At 38.6% G+C, this 26,231-nt stretch overlaps 1 protein-coding gene across 11 annotated transcripts in view; it reads right to left on the bottom strand.

Annotated features, from left to right (window-relative positions):
• The window catches only part of KAT6A (lysine acetyltransferase 6A), a 121,264-nt gene that overhangs the window by 24,671 nt on the left and 70,362 nt on the right, over positions 1 to 26,231 (bottom strand). For 4 of the 11 annotated variants that reach the window (XM_063668715.1, XM_063668716.1, XM_063668717.1 and 1 more), the window contains 6 exons: positions 25,957 to 26,072; positions 24,948 to 25,029; positions 22,738 to 22,873; positions 21,113 to 21,432; positions 18,774 to 18,910; positions 1,002 to 1,117 (listed from right to left, as the gene is read on the bottom strand). In XM_063668715.1, coding sequence (XP_063524785.1) covers positions 1,002 to 1,117; positions 18,774 to 18,910; positions 21,113 to 21,432; positions 22,738 to 22,873; positions 24,948 to 25,029; positions 25,957 to 26,072 — 907 coding nt within the window. The remainder of the gene's footprint in view (positions 1 to 1,001; positions 1,118 to 18,773; positions 18,911 to 21,112; positions 21,433 to 22,737; positions 22,874 to 24,947; positions 25,030 to 25,956; positions 26,073 to 26,231) is intronic. The other 7 variants (XM_054499722.2, XM_054499724.2, XM_054499721.2 and 4 more) reach the window with 3 other exon arrangements.

Below are 26,231 nucleotides of genomic sequence, written 5' to 3' on the forward strand. Positions count from 1 at the left end.
AAGGCACTCAATATATTGTAAGGTACCAAATAAATTTTGCTAATATTTCGGCCAGGCAATGTTACTACATGGGTGAAAACTTACACGATGAGAATATTCTGAACATGTATTTAACCCACAAAGCACCATGATGTATTATTTCTTGTAACACCCTGCGCTAAATGGGAAACTGAGGCATAAGTAGTTTATAGATTAGAGAGCATTAATGTCACTACTACAATTAACTAGTATTTAATTTTGTGATCTCATCTTATTTCATCTTTTAATTTTAACCATAAAGAAAAAATATAATAACTGACATTATTGAGCACTTACCATTTTCTAAGTGATTTACATGTTGTAGCTCATTTAATGTCCTCAATATCCCCACGAACTAAGTACTATTATTATCTCTGCTTTACAGATGAGGAAACTGAGGCACAGAGCAGTTGGGCAGCTTTTAAGGTTACACAACCTATCAATTTCAGAGCTGAGTCATGAAACCACTTTAGCCCCACCAAGCTGGTGAGTGATCAATGTTTATTAATATATCTGGAAGCCCAAACTATTTATATTTAATTTTACACCAATTGTCCAATTATTTCTGGGAAAACAAACCATTTACTAAGTTTGTCAAATTATAAGTATTTATTTACGTCAAAGACTAATCAACTGAAGTTTATATTAATTTATATATGAGTTTCTTCTTCTCTTTTTCAAAATTCTTAGTGATAGGAGTGAAGACAAATTTCTCTTTAAAAAAAAAAGCATTCCCCTTTTATTGTGACCATGCATTTGGGTTTCTCATTTTAAACATCAGCGTCTGAGAGGTTACAGAAGAGAACATCTAAAGCAAACTGGGATGAAGTGGCTGCCAAAGTTGCTGCTATTATTGACATTTAAAAGCCCCCAGTTTCCTCAAATGTGAAGGATAAGGTGGACTCAAACATCTTCAAGATCCCTTCCAGTTCCAGACTTCTATGGATCTCAAAACAGAAGGTCAAGGGTCTCTCAAAACATACCTTGAGTATTCTTGAGGATATGGGGAGGAGTACCAGGTGTGAATTTCGTACTTCCCAAACTCAATGACAGAGGGACAGCGAACTTGTGGATCAGGGGGACCAGTCACTCCAACTTTCTGTGCAGTCAAGAAATACATTCAAAAGTTAGCTAAATTAGACACACTGAGATAACAAAGAAAGTTCTGAATCTAAATGTTGTCTTCTCAGGACTCCAAAGGAGAAAAACAAAAACAAAAGCCAGAACAAGCTAACATATTTTGAAGTAAGTTACATTATTTCTTAAACAGAGCACCCCAATGAAGAATAAAGATGCTAATAAATCTCTTAGAACCAAATGCATTTGGTGTTGCTGCATTTCTACATTTAATAACACTAAAAATATTTTCCTCAATTAAACTCACTCTTAATGACTTAATATTAAAGAGAAACTGCTGATACTTGGTGATATAAGATAAAGAATAATTTACAAGTGAGGGAGGGGGACACTGCATATTTGCTGAAGTCCTACCACACTGCCTCCGCTGACAACAATGGAGATGCCCTACTGAACACGTAAGCACACAAAGGATGATTTTTTAGTTTGGGAAAGTAGATATTTAAGAGAAATATAAAAAGAATCTGACAAAACAAGTATCAAAAGAGAGTCTTCAATTCATTTCATACTATGCCTAAAATCCCCTTCATTAGTAGCTCTGCATAGATTTAACCAAAGAAAAAGACACTCTGTTATATATAGACCTTCTCTTTTTTCTGCCTTTTTACAATGAAAACAATCTCTACACCCCTCATCCCTGCAATAGTCTGAACTACATTATCTAAACAGAGAATAACTTTTAAAGCCTTTATGACTTCCCTGACTTTCCAGATCAGAAATTCAAACCTAAGTACATAGCTCAAGAAAATAAAGGCTGTTAAGGGTCTTAACGTGTTAACTCAAGGGCAACGTGACTTGCTCTGCACCCAATCTAGCAACAGATGCATATACACACTCATGTCCATGTGTGTGCGTGCAGATTTATCATGGATGCTCTACAAATACTGACAAGAAAAAGACAAAAGAGTTTAGCCTAACCAAATACAAGCATTAATAACTCTTCCCCAAAAGGACAACTGAAATTATCCTTCAATTTTATGCTTTAAAGACCACTAAGAGATTAGTAAAAATCCCTTGTTGGAGCATGCAGACACACATACATATTTTATAACAAAACTAAAAGAACAGAGATTTTTATTCATTGGTTTTATATAAATCCGTTTCTAAGAAAGAAGCCTCTTCACCATAACTCATTGGAGAACTTCTGGTCTTTCTAACCATTCTCTTTTATAAAAGGCCAAGGGACTTATCTCAGGTTTCATACTGGAATATAGCCAAATGAAACCTCAAGCTCTTCCTTAGACACCTCAAAACAAAAGACAAAGATCTTTGTGGGATGAATTGTGTTATAACACCAACAAGTACTGGGGCTTCTCCAAATACAAAACCAAAAACAATGAAGAATACATAATACAGGGTTAAAATAAGATTTCTTTCATTTCTCAAAACCCAAACAGAACTTTGTAAAAACATTTTTTAAAGGCTGTTTTTAAACTACATTCTAGAATCAACTACTCTAACTCATAAAGTACTATCTTTTCATCTATCTTCACAACTCAAAGTAATAACAACAGTATAGAAAACTTTCAAAATAACCAAATACCAGAAACCAGATCTAACTTCCTGAGGCAAGGATCAGATAGAAAGCCCGAAAGCTGAAGTCATGCACCTGCTGCGGCACTGTCTGTTGTTTGAGGGTCTTCCAATCAGCTGCCAGCTGCTCTTCTAGGCGGATGCCCGATGTGAAAGTGGATATCCAGTTCCAGTACAGCTGTTTGCACATCACCACAACTGCGCACGTCTGTCCAGAATGGAACCTGTGGTAGGTTCCCCTCTGCCCACACCCGCCTTTAACCTTTGCACTGAGAAACGTTCCTGCACATGCGCTCATGTGTGAGCCCGCCTCCACTCCCAGCTCCCCTGAGCAAGCCTCCAGAGCAAGGGTGTTTCCTTTTACGAAGGTTTAGAAATCAGCAAAGCTCTCTACACAGGGAGGAAGAAATGGCTACATAGAAACCACTCATTCCAGTCCTAGCCAAAATCAAACTGTCATATCTGAACTACAAGGTTACCTTTGCTAGGTCATTTTATTTTAACATTTCAGCCAAAGTACGTTTTCGTTAAACATGTGACTTTCCAAAGCAGCAGATGTCTAATATAATCAAGGGCACAAAATATATTTAAATGTTTAACTCAAATTCTGCCACATCATGTCCTCCTAATTTAAATATGCCAAATTCTTTAAAACAAGACATATGTTCCAGGCCAGAATTGACCTTTTAATCTAAGCTAACTAACAGGGGGTAGCAAGGGGGTGGATTAAATGCACTAGTAATTGGGCTAAACCAAAATAAAACTTTATGCCTACTGCTAGATAATAAAGCTTTTATTACCACCAGTTTATAAGAAAAGATTATTACTCTTCTACAAAAAATTAAGCTTCCATTAAATGACTCATCTAATTCCAGTTTGTAACATAAAAAAGGCCCTTCTTGCAGTATCCCCAACTCTGGATCTGGTAGGGACACCAAAATTGTGTAAATAATTTAACAATTTCTGTAAACACAGAGCTGCTGCCTTCCCCCATCTGCCCACTGGAGCGCTTTCACACTCACCCTTCCCTCTCCATTCCCCAAGGGGGTGCAATGTTTTGAGGAGAGAGGGAGGTATCCCTTTATTATCAGTGTGAGGCTGGGAAATGTGGGGAGAAGAGAGGGCTTTCTGGCATTTGAACATTTTCCCACAGAAACACTATAGTAAGTAATTCCATTCGTTAGGGATTAAAAGTTACATGATAAAAGAGGTATGAAAGAATGAATTCACATGCTCCACAACAGAGCATGAATTTAAGGACTAGAGAAAATCACGTTTGTGGAGCACCTACTGTGCTAGACTCTGACCTGAGCCTTATGTCGTTACCTCCTTTGGTCCCCACAATCCATCCTTCAAAGTAGAAAACAGTATACCCACTCTGCAGATCATAAAATAAGCCTCAGAGAGGTTAAGAGGCAAAAGCACCGGGCAGGAACAGCGAGTGAAGCATAAAGACAGAAAAGAATGACATGGGTTGAGATGTGACAGAAGTAACAATAGCCCTCAACTAATTCCTCCCTAAATTCCCAAAGTTTATGTGTAAGTTTTTAAAAACTGGAACTTGGTTTTCCAAACAAATGAAGCTACAAGTCCACAAACTTTTAACCCAAAACCCTTGGACTGGAGTAGAATGTTTTGGAATTCTGAATTTTTCTGATTTTAGGAAAGTATTAGTACATACATGTGTATAGTAGACGCATGTGTATAGCCCTAATAGGATTTGGAGCAGCACTCCATAATCAGACACACTAAAATTTCTTTAGCAAAGCATACGAATATTCACATTAACTGGCACAAGTAAGGAATACAAATAGTCTCACGTCAGCTCAGATCATGTTTTTGTCAGTAACTCAGTTCCGGTCAAGTGGGACTTCATTGCAAAATGAGTTGGAAAAGGCCGGGCGCGGTGGCTCACGCCTGTAATCCCGGCACTTTGGAAGGTCAAGGCGGGCGGATCACGAGGTCAGGAGATCGAGACCATCCTGGCTAACAAGGTGAAACCCCATCTCTACTAAAAATACAAAAAATTAGCCGGGCGTGGTAGCGGGCGCCTGTAGTCCCAGCTACTCAGAGGCTGAGGCAGGAGAACAGGGTGAACCCGGGAGGCAGAGCTTGCGATGAGCCCAGATCGCGCCACTGCACACAGACTCTGTCTCAAAAAAAAAAAAAAGTTGGAAAAAAATTTCTTTCCATTCTCCAAAGAAGATATACAGATGGCCAATAAGCTCATGAAAAAATGCTCAACATCACTAATAATTAGGAAAATGTAAATCAAACCACAATCAGATACTACTTCACACTCATTAGGATGGTTATTATTTTTAAATGCAAAACACCAGAAAATAACAGATGTTGGTGAATATGTGGAAAAATCAGAACCCTTGTCCCATTGCTGGCGGGAACATAAAATGGCACAGCTGCTGTGGAAAACAGTATGATGGTTCCTCAAAAAAGTAAACAGAATTACCACATAATCTAGCAATTCCACTGCTGAGTATAGACCCCACAGAACTGAAAGCAGTTCTTTGTATATGGGTATCTATTTGCATACCCATGTTCATAGCAGCACTATTTACAACCCAAGTATCCACTGACAGATGAATGGATAAACCAAATGTGGTACATACATACAATGGAATATTCTCCAGCCTTAAAAAGGAAGGCAATGGTTGGGCGCTGGTGGCTCACGCCTGTAATCCCAGCACTTTGGGAGTCTGAGGTGGGCGGATCATGAGGTCAAGAGATTGAGACCATCCTGGCCAACGTGGTGAAACCCCGTCTCTACTAAAAATACAATAATTAGCTGGGTGTGTGGCACATGCCTGTAGTCCCAGCTACTCGGGAGGCTGAGGCAGAAGAATCACTTGAACCCAGGAGGCGGAGGTAGCAGTGAGCCAAGATCGCACAACTGCACTCCAGCCTGGGCAACAGTGCAAGACTCTGTCTTTAAAAAAAAAAAAACAAGGAAGCCAATTCTGACACAGGCTAAAATACAGATGAACCTTGGGGACATTATGCTAAGTGAAACAGCCAGACACAAAAGGACAAATATTGTATAATTCTACTTATGGTACCTAGAGTAGACAAATTAATAAAGGCAGAAGACAGAATGATGCTTACCAGGGGTGGGGTGGGGAGGGGACTGGGAATTGTTTAATGGGTACAGAGTTCCAGTTTTGCAAGATGAAAAAGTTCTGGAAATAGATGATGGTGATGATTGCACAACAAGGTGAATGTCTTTAATGCCAATGAATTTGTACACTTAAAAATGGTCTGGTTAGGCAGGGTGCAGTGGCTCACGCCTGTAATCCCAGCACTTTGGGAGGCCAAGGCTGGCGGATCACGATCGAGACCATCCTGGCCAACAAGGTGAAACCCCGTCTCTACTAAAAATACAAAGAATGGTGTGAACCCGGGAGGCGGAGCTTGCAGTGAGCCAAGATGGCGCCACTGTACTCCAGCCTAGGTGACAGAGTAAGACTCCGTCTCAAAAAAAAAAAAAAAAAAAAAGAGTCCGGTTAAAATAACTTTTACGTTATGTATATTTTACCACAATTATTTTTTTTCAAGTTTTCAGGACTCCTTAAATTTCAGGATTCTGGATATTGTGACCTATCTTTCCCTTTTCCTGAGCCTTTTTCCTCTACACTCAGACTTCTCTTTATCCATCTCCTTTGCTAATTCTTTTACCATTAAATATTGACAAAATCTACAATTCTGTCCTCGGCCATCTTATCTTTTTCATCCGGAGGACCCATAATCCAGTGCTTCCATCAGCTTTCCACTCTCCCCACGCCCTCCTTTCTCTCTACGCAGCTTAGATTCTAAGGTCTTTTTCCCTGTAACTCCACCCTTTGCATAGACCTTTAACTCTCTAATTTCTCTTCTAATTTCACAACAAAATCCTAACCCCTGTTAAATTCAACTCTTCACATAATCCAAGTTATTACCTCAATGTGAACATGGGTGGAGAAAAACAGAGAATCATGCTACCCAGTCTCACATTGTACACCTACCCACAAACCTCAAGCAGGTCCTGATGCTTCCTACTCCATTCACTCTCCTGTTCTGAAAGACAACTGCATCCTTCACCTCTGCTCAAGCCTCCAACACTGCTTACTCCACCTTCACTTTCAGCCAATGCTTTTGCTTCCTACTGCACTAAACTGGACAAAATCAAAAGAAAACTTCTGCAATTTTTCCCACCCACATCTGTCTGCCTCCACCTTTGTGCCACACATCCTGCCTTTCACCAATACTATGGCTAGAGATTGAGCTCCTAAGCCCACAGCTTCCGTTCTGATAACATCTTCCTGCTCCCTAGCCAAAGAACATCACCCAGCAGTTTCCCTATCTTCTGCATCATCGGCTTTCCCTCTACCAGGGAATTCCATCAGCATACAAACAGCTGTTATTCATTCCATATTTTAAAAGTGGGGGGAGGGGTGTGTGGGCGTGGTGGTTCACCCCTGTAATCCTAACACTTTGGGAGGCCAAGGTGGGCGGATCACAAGGTCAAGAGATCAAGACCATCCTGGCCAACATGGTGAAACCCTGTCCCTACTAAAAATACAAAAATTAGTTGGGAGTGGTGGCGCGCACCTGTAGTACCAGCTACTCAGGAGGCTGAGGCAGGAGAATCCCTTGAACCCAGGACGTGGAGGTTGCAGTAAGCTGAGATGGTGCCACTGCACTCCAGCCTGGTGACAGAGCGAGACTCCATCTCAAAAAAAAAAAAAAAAAAAAAGGGGGGGTATCTTCTTTAGCCCTCACAGCTCTACCCAACTTTCCCTTTCTCTGCTCCTAATTACTGTAAAAAACCTCAAAAGAATGGCCACATATTACTACTATAACCAATTTCTCCTTCCATTCTTTCTTGAAACCACTCCAATTATCTCTTCACCCTCCCCTGTCCCCATCATGGAAACAGTTTCTCAAGATTACTTCCTTGTTGCTAAGCTGGACAGTCAATTTTCAGTTCTTCTCTTTTCCCTTGGTGATCTCATCTAGTCTCATTTTTCAAAAAAAACAACCTACTTGCTGGTGAGTCCTGAATTGAAAATTTCAGTCCAGACCTGTTCTTTGAACTCCAGAGACACATATCCCACTATCTACTTGATATCCCCTCTCATGTCAGGTTTAACGCATCCAAAATCAAACTCCTAAATCTTTTCCCCAAATGTGCTCTTCCTATTTCCCCATCTCAGTAGATGGCAACTCCATCTTCCAACTGTGTTCTGGCATCGTCTCGGACTCCTTGCTTTCACAATGCATCAACATATCCCAATGGGTCTACCTTCAAAACATACTCGGAATTCCAATTCCACCACTACCACCATGATCCAAAACACCATGTCTCTTACTTCAATCATTTCAAGAGTTTCCCAAAGTTCTCCCTGCTTGTATACTGCCCCCCCTCAATCTACACAGGAGCCAGAGAAATCCTGTTAAAACCAAAGTCACTCTTCTGCTCGAAACCCTCCCAGGGTTCCTATCTCATTCAGAGTAAAAGTCAAAGTCCTTACAATGGCCAAGAAGACCCTACAAAAGTCAGCCTTCCATTACCTTTCTGTCCTTGTCATCTGCTATTTTGAGCCTTATGTATTTGGCTCTAGTCACATTGGCCTCCTTGTACTTCCTTGATCATGCCAAGCACAAATCGTGACTCGGGTCTTTGCATTTCCTGTTCCTATGCCTGGAATGCTATTCCCCCGTTACCTACATGTTTCATCCCCTCACCTCCTTCAGGTTTTTGCTAAATGTCAGAGAGACAGTCCCCAACTGACCAATTTAATATCGCACACATTAATCCTCTCCCTCTGAATTCTCCCTCTTCCTCCCCTGCTTTTTCTCCATAACACTACCACATGGCATACCATTTATTTTAACCCATTCCAACCCAAACTAAACTGTAAGCTCCCAAGAGGAAGGAATTTTTTTTTAATGTTTTGTTCACTGCTAAATCTCTAGTGCTTGGAACATGGTAACCAGTACTCAGTAATATTTATTATTAGATAAACATTATCTTTGATAAAAACTTTATCAACAATCACGTGTGCTGGTAACACAGCAAATCTCCTACCCAAGGTCTCCTGTATATACATGTACACAACCATCTACCAAAGTTCTCCACTTTAGATTTCACACAATCCCACAACTATGTAAGCATGGTGTCTTCTTCCATCTAAATAAGCTCCTTTTCCTATATTCCTACATGTAATACCATCATCTACTCTAAATAGAACACTAGAAGACCTACTTGGTTCTGCCCTCTCCTTCAATCCTAACTCTCAATCCAACAGCAGTCTTTTCCATTCTATCTTAAGTCTTTCTCAAAACGATTATCTATTTCTGTCTCCTATCCATCTCTTCTACCTTCATTTAGGCCCTAGTCACTTTTCATTCTGACTATTGTAATCATCTGACTGGTCCCTTGCTCAGGTGTTCTTCAATCCATTGCTGACAATAGCACCAGAGTTGAGTTTCTAAAATGCAAATATGATGTCATCCACTTTTTAGAAATTCTTTAGCAGTTCCTCAAGAGCTATTTAGCTACTACTTAACTACTTTAAAGAGCTACTTTATCTGCAAGATTAAGTACAAACTCCTTAATATGAAACACAAAATCTTCATGATCTAGTACCTTTCCAATCTCATCTCTTGTTTGAACTCCAACCAACTACACACAGCTCCTAGAATACAAGATTTCTCACATCCAAACTTTCTACTAGAAGTGCCTTCTCACTCTTCTCCAATAGTAAACTCTTACTCATCCCTTCAACACCCTACACAAATGTCACCTCCTCTACAAACTTAAAATTTTGGTTAACCACAATAACTAAAAATAGAACAATAATATCCCTAGATGTCTTCCTGTTCATTCTCACTGCAATTTATGCATATCTCTACAGTAATACTATATCATAAATTAAGCAGTTAAGAGTTAAGGCCATGGAGTCAGAATACCAGGGTTCAAATATTGACTCTGAAACTTAACAATTTATAACTCTAGGTAAAACAATCCTTCTAATGTTTCCATTTCTTCATTTATAAAATGAGGCCAAGTAATTAATAACAAAGTTGCATTAAATGAAACAAATTAATATATAATGCTGAATATAGAATTTGACATATAATAAGAGGGCATCTATTACTAACCACATGGCTTTAATTACTTGTTTATTCAATAGTTCCCCTTATCCACCCACTGGGAATACACCGTTCCAAAATCCACAGTGAATACCTGAAAACTGCAGATAGTATTAAATGTTATACAAGTTGAGTATACCTAATCTGAAAATCTGAAACCTGAAATGCTCCAAAATCTGAAACGTTTTGAGCACTAATGATACTCAAACGAAATGCTCGTTAGAACACTGCAGATTTTGAATTCAGGATGCTCGACTGCTAAGCATATGATGCAAATATTCCAAAATCTGAAAAAAAAAAAATCAAAATCCAAAACACTTCTGGTCCCAAGCATTTTGGATAAGGGATATTCAACCTGTATATACTATGTTTTTTCCTATACATCCATACCTATGATGTTTAATTTATAAATTAGGCACAGTAAGAGATTAACAACAATAACTAAAAACAGAACAATTACAACAATGTACTGTAATAACAGTTATGTGAATGTAGTCTCTCTCAAAATATCTTATTGCACGGTATGCACCTTTCTGATGATGATGAGGAAGAGGAGATAATGATGATAATAAAATTCAGACCTTGGCTAGCCAAGGGTAACTGAAACCATGGAAAGCAAAACCACAGATAAAAGGGGGATTACTGTAAATACAGCAGATAGGGTGATTATTGGCCCATCAGATCAACAAATATTTGAGGACCTACTACATGCCAAGTCACACTGTGGAGATGATATAGAAAACACAGTATCTGCCCATAAAGGTGTTGTAAGACAGGCAGTCCTTGTTTTTGATGGCACTGTGTTAATGGAAACAGGTACACATCAGAATTGTGTCCGTGCTTCTGAGGTGACAGATTTGACCTTAGTTCTGATATGCATGGGTTTTGTGTGTGTATGTTGTAATAAAACTTTATTTACAAACACTGACATTTTTCACATAATTTTCACATGTCCATAAATATTATTCTTTTTATTTTTGTCCAGCTGTTTAAAAATATTAAAACCATCCTTAGCTTGCAGGTCATACAAAACAGGCTGTGGATGGGACTGGGCCACAGGCCATATTTTGCCAACCCTAACACAGGTGAAGCAGTTTCTAAGCTGTATCTATGCCCTCAAAAATGACTTTCTGCATTACCTTTATGAGTCTTTTTATTATTCAACACATCCTCTTATCTAGCCAAGATGAACTTTCCCAACTGGCTTCAAACCACTTTTTTTATTACAGTAAGTCAGAGAACCTGGAAGTCATCTTTGATCATCTCCTGTTCCTTCAATCCGCTTTAGTTTGATAAGCATGGGTTTCAGTTAACATTGCACCACGCAAAGTGAGGAATGGCTGGAGATAAGACCGGGTGGAACATCTGTTGGGCAATGGTAATACATTGAATTACTAGTATTAAGCTGCATTTTGGAGCGTTTTGAAAGCTAGTAACAAGATTTCAGTTTCGGCATGACAGGATTTTAAGGTACCCCCATGACATCTTTTTGCTGTTAAGTGATTTCTCCTTGATGTTGCTGAAAGTAGGAATGGGAGGTGGGGGGATGTTTACTGTGTTAAGGCATTTACCCATTAAATGTAAGTCACATATTAAAGGCTGCATAGATGTATTTTTAGTTCATTGGATAATTTAGCACAACTTTACCTATTAAGATAGTAGTTAAGAGCCTGGGAACTAGAAAAGGCTAGCACAGTTCAAATCCTATCTCGGCTGAGTCACCTTAGTTGGGCAAGTCACTATCAGATTTGTTGAAAAGATTAAACGAGTTGATATTTGCACAGAACTTACAGCACTATGCCATTCATGCAGTGAGTGCCAGATAAATGTGAGCTTCTGCTTGCTATCTCAGTGGCAGGTTCTTGGAATACACAGGTAATACGTCTTTGCCCTCCAGCTGGAATTATTTATAGTAGTCTCCCCTTATCCCCAGCTTTGCTTTTCGAGGTTCTAGTTACCTGTCGTCAGCCTCGGTGCAAATTTTATCATCTCACACCGTCAGAAGAGTTAGTACAGTACAATAGTACAGTAAGAGATTTAAAGAGAGAGAGACCACATTCATGTAACACAATACAGTACATACAGGGTTCAGTACAGTCCACGGTTTCAGGCATCTACTGGGGATCCTGGAGCGTATCACTGGTGGATACGCGGGGACTCCTGTATAGTAGTCATTTCTTTCTCAAAGCTGAAGTTAATGTTGTTTACTCCATCTGATAAGCCCTAGTTCTCTCCATCTACCTAAATCCTCATCATTCCTTAGGACTGCTGCTTCTGTGATCATCTCAGATTGCACCAATTCTCACACATCTTAGTATACTGTGAACATCTGAGACAAGTCTGAATCATTTAATACAGCAATGCACTATGTTTCATTGGTACTCTAAGCTACTGTCTGCTGTGTATCTTCCTATGCACCTTTACCTACCTGCATTTAGCACATGCCTAATGATTTTGCTACCCCCATAACATCCCGCATACAGAATAATGCAGGATGTTATTGTGATTAAGGGTACAGAATTGGAAGTCACACAGGCCTAAGTTTTAATTTCGGCTCCACTATTACTAACATAAAAACTTACAGGAAGTCACTGAACTAATAGTGTTGGTTTCCTCATATGTAAAATGGGGTAACACCTCTACATCATGGGGTTAATAAAGTTGTTGAACCTAGCTTACTGTAATTTTAATAATGATTTAACTCTTCATGCAAAGAAGAAATTTTAAAAACCCATATAGATTTCAAAAATGCTCTGTAACTTTCCAGAACCACACAAAAACCAAAGGAATCCTTCAAAATCAGAAAGCATTAAAATTCGTATGAAAATACAATGTGCTCTTTGATATTTTGTATGAAAATCATTCTATATATTTCAAGAAGGCGGTCATGCTCCACTGGAATGAACTGAATACAAATGCTTCTTTCTACTGACAGACTCTTTTAAGAAAAATAATTTCTCCAAGCTCGTAAGATCATAGTTGAAATAAAATTCTAGAACAAAAACCTATACTACTAATTTTTTTATGCTTCCACTTTTGTATTCAGAGGTGGCTCTTTTTCATGGAAGTGTATGTTGTATAGCTAATGATGGAACACAGTACTAGGCAAACTACATCTATACTTACCCTACTGCCTGCAATAATTTTTTTAAAAAATCAAAACCAGTAAGTGGCTGACTCCTTTTGAAAAAAATCTTGCTAAATATTTCAATTATCTTTGACTTAGATAATGTTCCATGCAAAGTTTGATTATTCAAGATAGTCCCTTCCAGACTATAAGCTCTAAGAGAACAGAAACTATGTCCTTCTGATAGCCCCTCCACGTAGCATAGTTTCTAGAACATAGCAGGCACTCAATAAACAATGTGTTATTAGTTGGATGGATTCTAATATTAATTCCTTTATCATATGTCTTTTGCTGATGCTGCTGTAAGACTACCAAAGACCCTGTAGTAAAATCTTCCTGCAAAATTTTTGAAACACAGGTTCAAGCAGCTTCTAAGCTACATCTATGCTCTCAAAAATGACTTTCTGCACTATATTTATGAATCCTTTTATTATTCAAAATGTCCTCTTATCTAGTCAACATGAACTTTCCCAAGTGGCTTCAAACCACTTTCTTTATTAAATTAAGTCAGAGAACCTGGAAGTCATCTTTGATCATCTCTTGCTTCCTCAAGCTACACATCAAACTCGTCACTAAGTTCTGCTGATTCCAACTCCAAAATATATCTAAACCCATCCACTTCTCTCCCATTTCTACCACCACCCCTCTAGTCCTAGCTAACATCTTCTCTCATCCTGATCACTGGAAAAGCCTGCAAAGTGGTTTCCCAGCTTCCACTCTTGCTTAATTCTAAACCACTCTTTATGTAGTAGCCAAGAAAAACCATTTTTTAATAAAACTGATCTTGCTGTTTCCTTGCTAAAAACCATTCAATGTCTTCCCATTACAATTATGATAAAAATCCCAATTCTAACTTCTGGCCTCAGTCTATTTCCCCAGCTTCACCTTATGCAACTCTTCTGTTCACTGTATTTGAGTTACACTGAACTTCAGTTCCTCAAGTTTATCAACCTCTTTCACACACTCAGACGTTTACATAGGCAATCCACTTTTCTCTGAAATATTCTTCTCTAGCTCTTTACTCCGCTGACTTTTGAATAATCTTTTGGAACTATGTATAAATTGTTACTTCTTCTAAAGTCTTCCCTTCTCAAAAACACTCCAACCCCAACCCTCAGCACAGTAGCCCAGCCCGTCAGAACCTCCCACTGCATTCTTATTTCCTTCCGACTATCAGTTTGTAAGTACAGTTTTATTTTTATGAGTGTTTATTATCTGTCTATTTGTGAAACTAAAAGCTTCATGAAGGCAGAGTCTGTGTCTTTTTGTTTGCCCTATAGTTCTGGTACCAAGGCGGGTGCATGATGCTAAATGAATAAGCCTCATGGAGAAATAGCACCATCATCAGAATTTCAGTGCACCGCCAACAAAAATAAGCATGAACTAGACTTCCAAGATCTAGCTGTTTATTTCCTTGATGCCAATACATACACAGACAATCCTGAGTTTAATCAAACACTGGAAAGAAACATAGGATTAGCCCGATTACTGTCAATAAGCATTTACACTGTCTCCCCGAACCTCAGCAGGGCTCAGCAACCCGTTTAACTCTCTTTGGTCATCCTTCTCGCACCTTTCTATTATTTCAACTCCTGCCCCATTTCTCCCAGAAGAAAATTTCATTCAATATCCATTCATTAAACAAATATTTACTGAGCCTTTACTATATTCCAAGTACTCAGTAGATAGCAGTGACCAAAAAGAAAGGCCTCGTTCTCACTTTTACACTGTTGGTGGGACTGCAAACTAGTTCAACCATCGTGGAAGATAGTGTGGCGATTCCTCAAGGATCTAGAACTAGAAATACCATTTGACCCAGTCATCCCATTACTGAGTGTATACCCAAAGGATTATAAATCATGCTGCTATAAAGACACATGCACACGTATGTTTATTGCGGCACTATTCACAATAGCAAAGACTTGGAACCAACCCAAATGTCCATAAATGACAGACTGGATTAAGAAAATGTGGCACATATACACCATGGAATACTATGCAGCCATAAAAAAGGATGAGTTTATGTTCTTTGTAGGGACATGGATGAAGCTGGAAATCATCATTCTCAGCAAATTATTGCAAGGACAAAAAACCAAACACTGCATGTTCTCACTCATAGGTGGGAATTGAACAATGAGAACACATGGACACAGGAAGGGGAACATCACACACCGGGGCCTGTTGTGGGGTGGGAGGCGGGGGGAGGGATAGCGTTAGGAGATATACCTAATGTAAATGACGAGTTAATGGGTGCAGCACACCAACATGGCACATGTATACATATATGTAACAAACCTGCATGTTGTGCACATGTACCCTAGAACTTAAAGTATAATTAAAAAAAAAAAAAAAAGAAAGGCCTCGTTCTCAAGGCACTTACATTCTAGAAATAAAAAATTTAAATTCAAGAGGTGGTAGGTACTATGCAGAAAAAGCAGCAGGTCAGGGAATAGAGTGACACAATGGGCTGTAAGCTATTTTCATGTGGATATGAGCAAGACCTAAATGGAATGGGCAGTGAACCTACTAAATCATTGACTCCAGAAGAAGGGCCATTGAGACAAGGTGCAGCGACTGCAAAGGCCCAAGGCAGGCATGCTTGGTGTGTCTGAGGAAGAGGAGGAGGCTGTGGCTGGAGTAGCCTGAGAGCAAGAAGAGCAGCCAAAGAGGGAGGCAGGCACAAGATCATATACAGCCTTGGAGATGAGAGAACAGACTCTTTTTTTTTTTTTTTTTTTTTTTATTCAATTCTAAAGAAGACTGAAAGACATGAAAGGTTTTCTGAGCAAGGAAGTGGTATAATCCAACCTACGTTTGAAAATAATTACCCTGGCCGCTGTGTGAAGAAAATAGACTAGAGAGTGGGATGGGGGCAAAAGCAGAAGCAAGTTTAGTCTGGAGGCAATTATAGCAGCCTAAGCCAGAGATGACAATGGGTTGGCAGTAGCAAATACAGACATATTCTGAAGGCAGAACCATTAGGATTTGCTGATGGACTGAATGTGAAGTATAACAGAAAAAAAAAATCAAGATGACATCTCTGTGGGCTTAAGCAAGTACAGGATAGAGCTACCATTTACTCTTGTTCACCACTAAAAGCCAGAATCTATGGCTATAACAGTAACAGCCTAGAACATCTTGCTGTGGCCAGAAGTAAATAAAAATGATGATGATGTGTTAAAAGGACAGAGGAGCTTCTAGAAAGGAGTTCCCCCTGCCTAAATTTGGAACAATTTAAGCATCAAAATAAATACTAATAGCAATGGATTATAACCCATAAAATAATCTATGAGTTTAAACAAAATGAATAAATAAATAGGAAGAAGAAAAAGCTTCTCCTTACAGTAGAATGCCAATAAATGGCAAAGAAATGACAATTAGAAAATAATGTTTGGCCACCAACAAAGTAAATGGTTCAGGCAAAAATAATCTCTGGATGCTAAATGTGGTAGATAAAAGTTTGATGAAAAACAGGATATTTGCATTTCTGTCTCAAAGTATGTCCCCCCAAGATACTTAATTATAAGTAGAAAGCAATAATGTTAGAGAAGAAACATGGATACCACCTAAACCAGGTGGTCACTGTTAGCAGCACTTGTGATGAGAACTTGGATATTACATGCCTTCTGATGTGACACACTGAGGAGGACACAGCACACCTGTGGAATTTTCTACTCATGAAAAATAGAACAAGCTCAAAGTGATGACATTCTATAAATGACCTGTGCACTTCAAAACTGTCAAGGTCATGAAAGATAAAGACTGAGGAACTGTTCCCAAGTGGAAGGAGACTAGAGAGACGTGACAACTAAATTAGATAATAGTACTTCATTTGTGTTAAATTCCTGATTTGATGATTGGACCATGGTCATGTATGAGAACATTTTTGTTTTTAGGAAATACACACAAATAATTAGGAGTAAAAGGATATTAACACATTATGTCTACAACCTACTCGGGAGGAGAAAAAAAAAATTCTTTCAGTCAGGAAGAACATAACTACTACCTCCTTTCAGTTCCCACTGAAGTCCATGCAGATTTCTACTAGAGTACCTATAATAACTCACTATCATGAAAGGAAACAAGCTTTGAGGGCAACCTGCCCAAAGCAGAAGTTAGTAAATGACAGATCAAGACTTGAACCCAGGTCCACCTGACTCAAAGCTAATATTTTGTTAAATCATAATGCAGCAGAATGCTGAGTAAATGAGTGCTCAGTATTTGTACTGCTGTTTTATTTTTCCAAAAGTACTCACATAATGACCAACATCAACAGTCTATTCACCACCACTGGGTCTCTTAATACGAAGAGTTTTCCCTAGAATCCTCGGCATCAGCCTTAGAATTTTTTTTTGTTTTTTGAGATGGAGTCTCACTCTGTTGCCCAGGCTGGAGTGGTGTGGCACGATCTCGGCTCACTGCAACCTCCACCTCCCGGATTCAAGTGATTCTTCTGCCTCAGCCTCCCGAGTAGCTGGGACTACAGGCGTGTGCCACCGGCTAATTTTTGTATTTTTAGTAGAGACGGGGTTTCACCATGCTGGCCAGGCTGGTCTCGAATTCCTGACCTCAAGTGATCCACCCGCCTCGGCTTCCCAAAGTGCTGGGATTACAGGTGTGAGCCACCGCACACAGCCTAGAAATTCTTTTCAAGATAAAAGATAGAGAACTTCGCTTACATGGTACATTTGTTGGTGGCAAAGAAGGAAAAGACAAAAAATAAATGAACATAATCTGGAAGAGCCTTTATGATCTAGCCCCTGCACTTTTCCAGTCTCATCTCCTGCCATTCTCCACACCCTATATTCTTTATCCTGAGCCATTTTAATTCCCACAATTAAGCATGTTTTCCCGTCTTCAAGTCTATTCCACCTTCACTTCTGTTCCTTCTCATTATGTAAGAACCAACTCCCTACATATCCCTTTAAGGGATATGTACAACTCCTACATATCCTTTAAAACCCCTCAATGAATCCTCATCTGACCTCCCCAGGCAGAAGTAGAAGCTGGCTTCCCTATTCTCCCAAAACATCAAGTATTCCATAATTGAACTTTTCATATTAATGACATTATTTATTCACAAATCTCTCCTATAGTTCAGGGAAAGAATTCAGTCATTCACTGGCATCTCCAGCATGTGGCACATAGACTCTTTGTCTATATATTTATAATCTTGCCATGTGTCACAAAGATTTGCAATTTTTTTTTTTTTTTTTTTGGAAGACAGGGTCTCACTCTGTCACCCAGGCTGGAGTATAGTGGCATGATCTCAGGTCACTGCAACCTCCGCTTCCCCAACTCAAGCAATTCTCCTGCCTCAGCCTCCTAAATAGCTGTGACTACAGGTGTACACCAACATATCTGGCTAATTTTTCTATTTTTTGTAGAGATGGGGTTTTGCCATGTTGCCCCAGCTGGTCTCAAACTCCCAGACTCAAGCAATCCACCCACCTTGGCAAAGTGCTAGGATTACAGGCATGAAATACTTCTTGAATTAATAAATATGGGTGCTTTATCACTCATGAGAAGCTTGTTTTTTGTTTGTTTTTGGTCAAATCCCAAATTCTTCTTCACACAGTAAGACAAAAAATAAACCAAGCTTATTTAATATTGATAGTCAAAGCCATGTGCTTATCTGCAAAACCAAAGCAGTTATCATGGGTTTGAAAGGAATATTATAACCAGCAGAACTACATATACACACAAACCACAACTATTCTGAGATTAGGCAAACTGCTGTTACTGCTTAACCCACAATGTAATTAATCCGCTGTTTCTCAGCCATGAACAAGTTGCTTGATTGTCTAACCTGAATATCCAACTTTACCTGCAGTGCTTGTTCTTGGATATCACGAAATAATTCCATATCTTTCTCAGTCATGATTTCCTGGCTCCCAAAAAGCCGCTCCTCATTTTCTTGTTTGCCATCCCAGCCATCCTGATTGTCTACATATAAAAAAAGAGCTCACGTTAACTGTCCTCAGATTAATACATGAACTAGAAAAAATTTCAAGTCTTTATTTCAATTTGAAGAACTTAATATATAACAAAGAAAAATATAGCATTAAACTGACTCTTAGAAGAATGCTACTCAATAAATAATATTTATGTATTAAATCTGCCTTATAGTGGAAATCCTGAATTGTCTTAAAGCTTCCTAAAAATATTATATAACTAAATTTAAACTTCATTGAAGATTACATTTTAATACACAGAAAGGCAGACAGAAAAATGATATAAGGAATATAAATTTCATTTTGAAATAGTACAAATCTGACACTTTTAGTATAGGTTTAATGCATCAATGTTCAAAAAAACCTCTTGAGTAGCTACCTTAACTGATGTCAGAAGTACTAACTCCCATCACATTCTGGGTGCCCTTTTAAAGTTAAAGCACAAACTTTAAAAGACTGCCCTTTTAAAGCACAAACTCCATTTACCCAGATGATAATCATCTGGGTAAATACAAAAACGTATGATAATTATCTACTAAATGATGGAACTTCCTCAAGTGGGCAAAAAACTAGTGACGAGAGTATTTGGGAATTATGAAGATCATTATCCTTTGCATTTGAAGATGACACTGCTGATGGGCTCATTTGCTCTCTTTATGAGTATGGCTGAAAAGACCAATTGGTGACAGTTCTCAAGTCAACTGCACATATAGGCCATCTGTTATTAACTTAACACAAGAAGAAAAAGGTCAAGGACTCACTGTTGACAACATTCCCAAACTGGAAGAAAAAAGTACAATCTAAAGGTACTATGTGACTTTAATGCCCCCTAGTGCATGATGCATGCACCTCTCTAATACAGCATTCGGTACTTAAACCTTATAATTCATAAAGAAAATGACAGAGCCTATTAAAGCAAATGCTCACGCCACTGTCAAAAATTCAATATTGGTTCTCCATATACTTGATACATTTGCTCTAACAATTTCTATTTCAAAAGCTTTCTAGTAGATTCTTCTAATAAACCATCTCCAGTACAAACGGTTAATTCAAAAATGTCTTTCATTAGGATTTGCTCTGAGATTCTTTCCTAGTTTAATCTAAACGGACTGCATATTTTCTTAGATAAACATGCTCAGATCAGGAGCTTATCTACAGGCTGATAAAGACATGAAGAGTCTTGAATGCTTAAAGAGTAATTAGTTGATCATCACTATGGTAAAAGACCAATCAATAAAGCATACAAAGGGGACTCTGACAATTACAAGGACTTTCTCTCCTGCACTGGACAATCACCCATTTATGAAAGCAGGATTGAGAGCAGTGAATACACTCTCCCTCACCAAGGAGACATTCAGGGAGGAAACCAAGGTCAGGGAATTCTCTTGTAGTAGATGAGACACTACAACTCTGGCCCTTGTGATCCAAAAGAGTTCATTCTCATTCTACTTTCTTCAAGCCCTTTCTACTTCCTTCACAGGGTTAGTTTCTCTAAATTCAAGGCTCAGCAATAAGGCTATTTTAAGCTTTAATTTATTGGACAGTTAATCAAATTCTTCTCCTCTGACTTGAATGATTTGCCACATTATTAAGTCCTCTCCACAGATGTTTTCTACTTTGAAAACTAGGGAACTTAGCCTGATACATAAGCAGCCTGGAGCTGTGGTTCTGTCTCTCCCTTTTTAAGTGCAATCCATGACTTACAACTATGTTTGTCAAGATCTGAAGTAGAAAAGTCAATGACCTCATCACATCTGCAAATATTTTGGTCTTTTCTTTATGCTTAGATCAACAGCATTTTACCCAGCTCTATTCTTTCCAGTTTCCTTCCTGGAATAAGCAGGCATCATAACATTCACCATATGATTTCTTTAGTAATTTATGAAATGTAAAGTAATCCTCAAGGTTACACCCTAAGTTTCTGTAGGCAGATTCTTTGTGGTTCTACAAAAAAGCAGCTTCCTTTTGCCTAAGAGTTCCTACTGTTCCCATTCTGCAACTTTATCTCCATCCTCTAAATTCCTGCCATAGTTATCACCTCAGTATCATCTACATATGTTTTTTTCAATGTGTTCTTATATTCTATAACCAATTGTTTATAATCAAATATAAATCCATTATAGATAATTAGTGTTATCCCAAATAATTCATGTACGGAATACTATTTGTTTCTAAGTTTGTTCTAAACTCTTACCTGTGGGCCAATCTGAAGTGCTTGATTTCCTGTTGCCCCTCTTTCTGATTCGATATTGCTCGGAGTAGTCCACCACTTCCCCCCGAGCTTTCCGCCCATCAGGGGAAGGGGTAAAAAATTTGGTAAGGCCATCAATGAGCCCTTTGGTTTTCTTGTTGAACTTCAAGGAGACACTGCTATCTCTGCAGAAGTCCAAGCCATCTATCCGCTCTAAATATCCTTCTTCTGATGATGATGATGCTGATTGGCTGGAAAGAGTGATTTTTCGTTTCCTACCCCTTCCAGGGCCAGTTCGAACTTTGCTGAAGGGACCTTTTGATCTAAACAATTAAACAGGGGAAAGGGTAAGTATTAAAAAAGATACTTATAAGGTTCCTATTTAATACATAACATATAATTAGTAAGTAACCTACAGCTTTATTAAAATCTATATTATTAAGAATATTCTGCAAACTATAAATAGTACTCTGTGAATGAAAATTAATATTATTATTAGAAACATCTATTTCCAGGAAGCCTACTTATAGTGCAAAGAATGACAGGCCAAGAGTCAGAAGACTTGTTCTAGTCATAATTCTCTCTTACTGGCTGTACGACTTGGACAAATCACATTTTTTCTAAACATATGTCAGTGCCTTCATCTGTAAAATGAGAACTGGACTAAGAACAACTAAGATCTTTCCAGGTATAAAGTTCTACTACACTGTGATCTCTGCACCAACTCAAAGTTATACTTTTATCTCTAAAACACAAGGACGGGTTATTCTTCGAAGGCCAGGAATCAAGAGATCATTTTATAGGAAAATCAAAGCTTGGTTTAAGATTTGAATATAGACTACAATATTGGTTCTGTACATTTCAGGCTAATGCCCATTCATTTCAGTTATATCACCTTCAAGATAGTCTTACATGTAAAAAAGGTAAGTAAAACTTTTGATAATAAAGGGAGGTTGACAAGCCTGGAGACATTTACATATCATCAAAGGTGAGTTACTACAGACATTTTTAAAAAGACAAAACTAGCTACTGAATCTTGCCCCACCTCCTCCAGACATAACCCAGCTTTCTAGTCCACAATTTCTGATTTCTGCTAATAGATGAAAACATTCAAATTATTTTACATCCAAAGAACACAAAAATGGGACTTAGCCATCACCTCAATAGGAAGAACCTATCCAGTGATTTGTACACCTAATAGATATTAACAACTCAGACAAGATCAGGAGAGGGACATGTCACAGTAACAACTTTTTCTTTCCTGTTTTTATGTAAGAGAAGCAACATAAAGCAATGGTTAAAAGAGTCAGACTTTGGTGCCAGACTACTTGGATTTTCATCCCAGTTCAACATGTACTATGCCTTAGTTTCTTCCCTTGAAAAATGAAAGTAACAACAGCAGCTATATTTCACTGGGTTGTTGGGAGAATTAAACAATTCAATCCATATAAAGCACTTAGAACAGCGTCTGGCACTTATTAAGGGCTGAATAAGTGTTAGCCATTATCATTATACAAAAGTGCCAGATATGACAATCGAATTTTTTTCATAGAGAAAACAAGTGAATCCTACACTATAGAGAAGACCCTATCCTTTTCTCCCCTCACCTTGCCACAAGTACAACTTACACCGTGTTTTGTTTCTTTAACCTGTTTTTTGGACGTCCTATTGGATTAGCATAGCGCCGTTTTATCTGTGCTGCCTTCTTTTGTAGAAGTTTTCGTCCCTTTTTCCTAGGTCGACATATTTGACATATCCACATGCCTATAAAAAAAAAAAATTCCACATACAAGTGTGACAGACATAAATACACTGAAAGGTTTCAGATAGTCTTAAGTCAGGATCTTAACTTTTTCAGGTAAAAGACTGTCATTAGAAAATCTGATGAATACCCCCATAATCCAAAATAAACATTAAAACATATACACACAAAATTCTACAAATAATTGGAAGAGACTCACATACACTTTCAAGCCTGCACTGGAAGTCCACTGACTGCACTTGAAGTTCACTGAGGCCGAGGCGGGTGGATCACCTGAGGTCAGGAGTTTAAGACCAGCCTGGCCAACATGGTGAAACCCTGTCTCTACTAAAAATACAAAAATTAGCTGGGCATGGTGGTGCGTGCCTGTAGTCCCAGCTACTCGGGAGGCTAAGGCAGGAGAATCGCTTGAACCCAGGAGGCGGAAGTTGCAGTGAGCCGAGATTGCACGACTGCATTCCAGCCTGGGCAACAGAGTGAGACTCTGTCTCAAAAAAAAAAAAGTTTCCTGCCTAAAGCTGCTATATAATCTCTTTTGTAGAAGTTAAACACACAGGAAAGGAGTCCTAAGGAAATGTTTCTTGACTGGGCACAGTGGCTCATGCCTGTAATCCCATCACTTTGGGGGGCTGAGGTGGGCGGATTACCTGAGGTCAGGAGTTTGAGACAAGCCTGGCCAACATGGTGAAACCCCATTTCTACAAAAAAAATTAGCTGCAAGCCAGGCATGGTGGCTCATGCCTGTAATCCCAACACTTTGGGAGGCCAAGGTGGGCTCCAGCCTGGGCAACAGAGTGAGACTCCATCTCCAAAAAAAAAAAAAACTTTCTTAGGACTCTTAGAAAGCCCCTTGCTCAGACTTCATATAAATGGAAAAAGTGGGTATTTATTTTTTAATATTTGTAAGTTGAAGACGTTTCAAAAAGTAACAATCAGTAAGTGAATTCAGGCTGGGCGCGGTGGCTCATGCCTGTGATCCCAGCACTTTGGGAGGCTGAGGCGAACAGATCACTTGAGGCCAGGAGTTCAAGACCAGCCTGGCCAACATGGCAAAACCCCATCTCTACTAAAAATACAAAAATTAGCCAGGTGTGGTGGTACGCCTGTAGTCCCAGATACATGGGAGGCTGAGGCAGAGAATCGCTTTGAACCTGGTAGGTGGAGGCTGCAGTGAGCCAAGATTCTGGGTGACAGAGTGAGACTCCATGGGTGAGGGGGTGGAATAAGTGAATTCAAGTAAAAACCTAAAGTGTTAACATGACTATAAAGTACGGTTAAGTCCTTTTCTATCAAAAGGAAATTTTTTTCCAAACAAATATTATGAAATATCCTATACGCATTTTACTTAAGAAGTCTATAAATTATAAAATCAGAGTTAAAATGGAATTTGTGATAGGACAAAAAGGGGGGTCTGGCTGAAGTTTTTTTTAAAGAAACTATAAGCATATGAATATGGAAGTCCAACCATGAGGCAACTGTGCACAAACTAAATACCTCTCAATGAAAAGGAATCAAAAGAAAAGAGTAACATTAAGCTGTGCCCTTACAATCTGGACACTTATTTGTTCAGAATGTATTTCATTAAAACAACAACAACAACAACAAAAAACCTTTTTATCTCATAAAGTATTTCATAAAAAGGTTTTTTTTTTTTAAGTTTTGAATAAACCATATCTCTATAGCTCTAGGGCCCTCAAAAGTGCTAAGCAGTGATATAATCAACACGACCTAATACTATTTTATTTCTTCCTTTCAATAAAGAGATATTTCAAGATATATTTAAGGCAAGTATTTTATCTTCTAGCTAGAGACTCACAAATCTGTATAAATGAACCACTTCACCACTGATGGATGCCTAGATATTGAAAATAACAATAAATCCATGTTATGTAAGAATGTTAAGATGTCCAATCAGACAGACTATGCCCCACCTTTTAAGGTGACAGTTCTCTTCCTACTTATACAACCTCAAAAAGAAAGATCCAATTATTCTTTCATTTAACAAAGTAGATAAAATGTGCTTTCACTAACATACTCCTTTATAGTCCCAGTTTTATTTCAGAAAGTATTTCTCACCTTTTGGCATACGGGTGAGTGGCGGATCACAACACTCCATGTGAAAACCTCGGTCACATGAATCACAAAAGAGCATGTTATCCTATTAGAAAAAACAAAGGACAGTTTTGCTTAACCTTATGAAGCAGAAACATGTTACGATCATGACTGCATAAAACGTAGAAAGCTTTAGGGATCTTAAAAAAAGAGATGAGCCAGGCGCAGTGGCTCACGCCTGTAATCCCAACACTTTGGGAGGTCGAGGCGGGTGGATAATGAGGTCAGGAGTTCGAGACTAGCCTGACCAACATGGTGAAACCCTGTCCCTACTAAAAATACAAAAATTAGCCGGGCATGGTGGCATGTGCCTGTAATCCCAGCTACTCAGAAGGCTGAGGCTGGAGAACTGCTTGAACCAGAGAGGCAGAGGTTGCAGTGAGCCAAGATCGCGCCACTGCACTCCAGCCTGGGCGACAGAGTGAGACTCCTTCTCAAAAAAAAAAAAAAAAAAAAAAAACAAACAAAAAAAAGAGATGAGTGACCATAATATTAAAAGTTTCCTTAATTTGTATTAATTATGTAAATAGAGTTAGCAAAAAGTTATGTTCCAGCCAATCTCTGACAAAGAGCTAAAGTTCCATTAGTTTCAAGTATATCCAATATCCAGAAATAAGCTAACCCTGGTCTGCTTTAATAATGAGAAAAGGGCGACTCGTAATTAATATATCAACTGACTATCCTAAATGAATGCCTCTGTACTGCTCAAAGAAATTTGGGGAGTATTTCTTTAATGTGGCTTAGTCTCTCTGCAAATATATAATTAAGTGCTTTACAAATTACCTAGACATAATTGAAGTCTAAATTAGCAAGTATTCTAAACTAATGACATGTAGTTTAAAGAGACTACTGGCTATTCTAAATGCTACTGGACCGAGTATCTGAAAAATAACCAGTCATACTTAGATGAAAATGCTGGTCGTACATTCTACTACTAAATGAAACACCCATATTAGAAGGCAAAGATACTCACCGCATTTTTGCCTTGATCTCGACAGGAGCTGCATGTCTTACACTCGATGCACTGCCACCGTAAGGCCTTCACTCGAACCGTTAGTTCAGGGGAAAACTTTAAACAGGATGGATGGCCTAATACGAGGGAGAACATTCATGAATGAAACAATCAAGAACTATTTTGCTATTGTACTAAAGAAATGATGTAGAAAAAGGCAATCATCTTAAATACAAAATATATATCAAATAAAGCAAGATGCACCAGGAAGCCTGCCACACATTTCTCATCAGGAC

The sequence above is a fragment of the Pongo pygmaeus genome, chromosome 7, assembly GCF_028885625.2.
Source record: "Pongo pygmaeus isolate AG05252 chromosome 7, NHGRI_mPonPyg2-v2.0_pri, whole genome shotgun sequence".
NCBI lineage: Eukaryota > Metazoa > Chordata > Mammalia > Primates > Hominidae > Pongo > Pongo pygmaeus.